This window comes from Rhinopithecus bieti, unplaced genomic scaffold (assembly GCF_001698545.2).
Source record: "Rhinopithecus bieti isolate Rb0 unplaced genomic scaffold, ASM169854v2 scaffold_12155, whole genome shotgun sequence".
In the NCBI taxonomy this organism is placed as follows: domain Eukaryota; kingdom Metazoa; phylum Chordata; class Mammalia; order Primates; family Cercopithecidae; genus Rhinopithecus; species Rhinopithecus bieti.
The window spans coordinates 883701-890094 of record NW_016807423.1 but is presented as its reverse complement, the minus strand read 5'-3'; the positions used below and the strand labels follow the sequence as shown (position 1 = coordinate 890094).

The window sequence follows — 6394 nt, the reverse complement described above, 5'->3', positions numbered from 1 at the left end:
AAAAAAAAGAGAGAGATATTGGTCTATAGCATTTTTTTCTTGTAATATCTTTATCTGATTTGCGTGATAAGGTAATACTGGCTCCATGGAATGAGTTAGGAATCATGTTACAATCATCTTTGGTTGGAAAAGATTGTAGAGAATTGGTATCATTTCTTCTGTAAGTGTTTAGTAGAATTAATCAGTGAAACATCTGAAACAGGTGCTTTTTTTTTGGAGATTATTAGTTATTGACTCAGTTTCTTAGTCTTTTTTTTTTGGAGACGGAGTTTCGCTCTTGTTGCTCAGGCTGGAGTACAATGGCGCGATCTCGGCTCACTGCAACCTCCATTTTCCATTTCTGGGTTCAAGTGATTCTCCTGCCTCAGCTTCCTGAGTAGCTGAGATTACAGGCATGTGCCACCATGCCCGGCTAATTTTGTACTGGGTTTCTCCATGTTGGCCAGGCTGGTCTTGAGCCCCTGACCTCAGGTGATCCTCCCACCTCAGCCTCCCAAAGTGCTGGGATTACAGGCATGAGCCACCACGCCTGGCAAATCTTTCCTTTTTTAAAATCCAGTCTAACAATCTCTACCTTTTAATTGGGGCATTTAATGTGGTTGTTGATGTGGTTTGTTTATGTCTACCACCTCCTATTTGTTTCCTAATTATTCCATCTGTTTTTTTCTTCTTCCGTGATCTTTTGCTGCTTTATTTGGGGTTAAGTGTGTATTTTTATTCCATTTATGTCCTTTATTGGCTTATAGTCTATAACCCTTTATTGTTTAATGTTTGCCTTAGCATTTATAGTATATATCTTTAACATATCCCTCATATCAATCTTCAGATAATAATATACCACTTCACATACAGGATTAGAATCTTCCATTTCTCCCCTTCCAGCCTTTATATAGTTGTTTTCAAACTTTTGATCCTGATGTGTTGTAAATCCCACACTATTATTATTTAATAGTAATACTATTATTATTATTTAAACATTTACTGCTTTTTAAATAGATTTAAATAACAAGAAAATGTCATGCGTCCTTTTCCATGTAGTTAAGTTTCCCATTGCTCTTCATTCTTTTGTGCAGATCCATATTTCCACCTGGTATCCTTTGCTTCTGCCTAAAGGATGTTTTTAAAACATTTTTTTGTAGTGTGGTTTGCTGTTGAGAATTTTATTTAGTTTTTTTGTTTGAAAAGTATTTATTTTTTACCTCTGTCTTTTAAAAATATTTTTGCTGAGGCCAGGAGCAGTGGCTCATGCCTATAATCCCAGCACTTTGGGAGGCTGAGGCAGTAGGATCACTTGAGGTTAGGAGTTCAAGACCAGCCTGGCCAACATGGTAAAATACTGTCTCCATTAAAAATACAAAAAATTAGCCAGGCATGGTGGCGTGTGCCTGTAATCCCAGTTACTTGGGAGGCTGAGACAGGAGAATCTCTTGAACCCAGGAGGCAGAGGTTGCATTGAGCCAAGGTCGTACCATTGCATTCCTGCCTGTGCAACAAAACAAGACTCCATCTCAAAAAAATTTTTTTTTTTTTGCTGGTACAATGACTTCTGACAAATTAGGCCAAACTTTACAAGGGCCTAGTCTGCTACAAAACTGCCCTCACTTTAGACACCAAGCAGAAGTTTTGGGGTTCCCAAGTCACCCATACTTCTGACAAAATGGATACAAATTTGAGGTTTCTTACTACCTCCTGAGTTCAGTAATTCACTAGGATGATTCACAGAGCTCAGGAAACCATATACTTAGGTTTACAATTTTATTGTGGCAAAAAAGATAAAAATCAGGTCTGACCAAAGAAGACATGCGTAGGACAAGGTCTGGGAGGGTCCCAACACAAAGCTTCCACTGCCTTCTCCCTGTGAAGTCAGGATGCATCACCCTCCTACACATCAATGTATACCAATACATAGAAATTATTATTAAGCAGGGAAGCTCACAGGAGCTTTGTGTCCAGAGTGAGGTTTTGTTTTATAAGCATGATTGATCGACTCATTTGCCATATGACTGAACTTCATCTCTAGCCCCTCACCACTTCTGGGAAGTCAGGTTATGTCAGACTGATAGCAAGTGGCTCAAAGCCCCAACCCTCTTTTTTTTTTTTTTTTTGAGACGGAGTCTCACTCTGTCACCCAGCCAGGCTGGAGTGCAGTGGTGCGATCTCGGCTCACTGCAACTTCCGCCTCCTAGGTTCAAGCGATTCTCCTGCCTCAGCCTCCTGAGTAGCTGGAATTATAGGCGTGTGCCAACACTCCCGGTTAATTTTTGCGTTTTTAGTAGAGACGGGGTTTCGCCATGTTGGCCAGACTGGCCTTGAACCCCTGACCTCAGGTGATCTGCCTGCTTGGGCCTCCCAAAGTCCTAGGTGAATACTAGCACTCCCTCGTGCTAGGTGAGCCTCAAAGCCCCAACCCTCCAATTACATGGTTGATCTTTCAGGTGTGGCCAGCCTCCATCCTGAGTTACATCATTAGCATAAAGTATCAGGCCCCATCATGAATAACAGAAGCACTCCTATCACTTGGGTTTTGAAATTCCAAGGATTTAAAGGCTCCTTCCGAGGAACTGGGGACTAAGGCCAGTCAGATTCTTTACTACACAACAGCTGGGTCTAGAATTCTAGGTTGGCAGGAGAATAGCCATATCTTCCATAATTTTTTTTTTTTTTTTGAGATGGAATCTCGCTTTGTCACCCAGGCTGGAGTACAGTGGCGCAATCTCAGCTCACTGCAAGCTCCACCTCCTGGGTTCGCGCCATTTTCCTGCCTCAGCCTTCCGAATAGCTGGGACTACCGGTGCCCGCCACCACGCCCGGCTAATTCTTTTGTATTTTTTTTAGTAGAGACGGGGTTTCACCGTGTTAGCCAGGATGGTCTTGATCTCCTGACCTCGTGATCTGCCCGCCTCGGCCTCCCAAAGTGCTGGAATTACAGGCCTGAGCCACTGCGCCCGGCCCATATCTTCCATAATTTAAAGATATTGGTCTGCTGTCTTCTTGCATTGTTTCCAACGAGAAATCTGCTATCATCCTTCTTTGTTCCTCTGTATAACATCTTCTCACTTCACCCAGCTCTACCAAGCTCTAGCTCTTAAGATTTTTCTCTGTATTTTGAGTTTTGAGCGATTTAATTATGACATTCTTTGATGTACTTCTCTTCCTCCTTCTCATGTTAGGGATTCTTAGAGATTCTTAGATTTGTGATGTTACAAGAAAAACTTGGGGCTGCAACGTCCCACCTAAACTGGGAAGGAGCCATGAGACCAAAGAATGACTCAGACAAGTTGAGCTTGATGAGTAGATGAGCGTATTCAGCTTACATACAAGGCGCTCCTGGACTGCAACAGGACGGCTCTGGACATCCATGCTGCCTCCTGTCTCTAAACTGCATTTTTTTTTCTTTAAGACATGGGGTGTTTTGCCATGTTGCTGAGCCTGGTCTCGGACTCCTGGACTCAAGTGATCCGTCCTCCTCAGCCTCCCAAACTGGGATGACAGGCCTGAGCTACTGCGCCTGGCTCCCTCTAAACTGCTTTTAAGCTAATTTTCTGGATCTTTGCCTACTGTGTTTGAACAGTGATACTGTTTTTCTTGAGAGGTTCTCAGATACTCTCTAGGATGTTTGGTTGGTTCTCAGGGATACCTGCTCCTCAGCTGGGTGCCATTGCCATGGGCCTAGCCTTCAAGTTTCAGGCAGCGAACATATGTACCTTTAAGTAATCTGGTAAAGAACCTGTCACACAACATGTGGGTATTTGGTTTTTATCAAATTTGCAAAGTTGTCAGTCATTATTTCTCCCTATCTTTTTTCTGTATCCCCCTCTCTCCCCTCCCCCTGCTTGAAGTTGTCCTACACAGCTCAGTGGTGCTGTTTAGTTTTTTCGACGATTTTTTTCCCTCTCAGTGTTAGTTATTTCTGACATACGTGTGTGTTATGTAACCCTAGCTCTACTATGAGCACCTGGAAGGTTCTTTGTACCTCTGTACCCAGACCGATCCTTGGAAGGCTAGTTATTATAGGATGCTCATGTCCAGGCATCTCCTTGAGGCTTTAGCTGGGTAGTTTTGGGAACCAACAAAGGGCATCTGACTTTGCATGTCAGGAATCAAACTGGATATTTGTTAATCTTTGACATGAGATGACACTATCAAGAAAGAATAAAATTGTTTTTAAAAAATAAGCCTTGATGCTTCTGAGGAGACCTGATCCTTATTAAGTCCTGGCTAAGGAACTAGCTACTCAGGATCACTTCCCTTATATCCTGGTGGCCACTAGCCAGAAGATGGGGAGAGGTCATAACAGATAGTCCTAACACAAAGCATGGAAAACCCAGAGTTCATGCAATGTTGAGAGCATATCCACTGGATGAAGTTGTATATTTTATGCACCTGGGGGTGAGAAGAAGCTGAAAATGCCTTTCTCATTCAACCAAAAACAATGCCATTATATAATTGATACAGAGGTCCTGCTGCATAGGGTAGTAGGAGCACTGATTGAGAGGCTGGTTTGTACTAGATCAGTATAAAAACACATTATATGCTATATAAACCCTATTGGATAGAGATAATGGGAAACAAAGGGGTAGGTTTTTGGCAACTTGGAACATCCATACCCTGTGCAGGAAACATACTATCCAAGAGAAAGCCAGCGCATGCTGAAGTACCAGGCCCCTGGGAGGTAAGCACAGAAGTGAGGAGGTGGACAGGGGTTAGAGGGGTGCCAGCACAGCATGGAGTATGGTGCTTACTTCAACATGGCCTTTTGAGTAGAGTCATATTAACAACTGCCAGCTAGGGGCTCCTATGTACCAGCCCCCAACTAGAAGATAGCCCAGAGAAATATGGCAGGCTTAGGTTTAAGAACTATTGGGATTAGTACAAAGGTACACTTACAGTTTTGTTCAAAGCTTCTGAGCTTTAAGTTAGCAAGTTATAGGGGACATGTGAATACTAATAAGAAATGGTGGTATGCTTTGTACACTTGGGGGCCTTAATTATGAACTATCTTAAGGTTTACTACTGTCCTGAGTCCCTACCTGAGAACTTCTCTTTCCCCTTAAAACACACATGTTCCTGGTTTAGCCCTTGCATACAGTGCGCAGAGATATATATTCAAGAAACTTTTGGATTGGGGTCCTATTGGCCTTTGAGAAAGCATGAACATTTGGCTATACCCTCTGTACTGAATGAGCTCTTTAAAAGAGCCTTCTGAATGTTGGTTCACTTGACAAGACAGATGGAAGTCTCAGGTGTGTTCCTAGGAGGGCAGGAAATAGTCAAGTTGCTGCTAGATCTAGAATGGTTGTCTGAGAGACATGGGTTGTTATAGGAAACTTGGGAACAAGGGAGAAAACCTCTGGGCTATGAAACTTTTACAGAAACTCATTAAACTGATAGTGGCCCTGAGAAAATAACCATATAATTGCCAGTGCTAGGGGAAGATTTCTTGCCCGAAGGTCATGTCCGCCCTCCTCAAAAGCAAACCTCACAGAGTTTCATTTCTTTTCCCATCAACAGGTAACAGTCCTTTGGACAGCCCCCGGAATTTCTCTCCAAATGCACCTGCTCACTTTTCCTTTGTTCCTGCCCGTAGGTAAGTTGATAGAAAACCTCCTCTGGGACCAGCACCTGTGGCACTTGCGTGAGGGTTAGTTGAATGTCAGATTCCTCCCTTAAGTGTACTCTTTCAAGTGTATTACCTGAAGCTCCCATCCATCAAAACTCTGTCTTTGCTTTCCTCTCCCAGGTTGTAATCATCGTGTTCTGGTTTTGCTTTGTAGGTGCCCCATGTATTTGTGTTTGAATATTTAAACAGGAGAGTAGATATTAAGTAAAAGTAGATTTATTTGTACAATTCACTTTTTTTTAAGTCCGTGATGTCCTGCGGGTATGTTCCAAAGCATTACACTCTCAATTGAGAACTGTCCTAGAGTGATCAATGAGAAAATAAGCTCTCCTCCAGGAGGACCCAAAGTTACACTCTTTGTCCTCTCTAACTCAGCTAGTTTAAGGTGGCTGGAAGGGCCCTCTGTGCCTCTCTCTTTGACTTTGAACTGGAGTTCATTTGGGGGATAAAGAGACTACAGGGACTTCACTTTTCCTTCCATGAATTTAGAAAGATTTGGTGCATACAAAGCCATGCTTATGGTCCACCTCCCTTGTTTCTCCCCTCTTGAGAGTGATACAAACCTGTCTCTGGCCCAGGGCAGCAATGCTGACAGCTCTGCCTGTGGCTGGAATATCGTCAGGCCTTTGGAGAAAGCTGAATGAGATTAATCCATCCAAATCACATACCTAGGCTCTGTACACACGTGGTTTCTTGTCAGAACTTTTCTAAGATACGTTGCCAGAGTTTTTATTTATTTTATCTTATTTTTTAATTTTTTTTTTTTTTTTTTTT

The 6394-nt window shown here is 42.6% G+C and overlaps 1 protein-coding gene across 13 annotated transcripts in view; it reads left to right on the top strand.

Moving 5' to 3' along the window:
* MAST2 (microtubule associated serine/threonine kinase 2) overlaps positions 1-6394 on the top strand; it is a 259350-nt gene that overhangs the window by 216932 nt on the left and 36024 nt on the right. For all 13 annotated transcript variants that reach the window (XM_017881764.1, XM_017881763.1, XM_017881762.1 and 10 more), the window contains one exon: positions 5512-5587. In XM_017881764.1, the coding sequence (XP_017737253.1) occupies positions 5512-5587 (76 nt within the window). The remainder of the gene's footprint in view (positions 1-5511; positions 5588-6394) is intronic.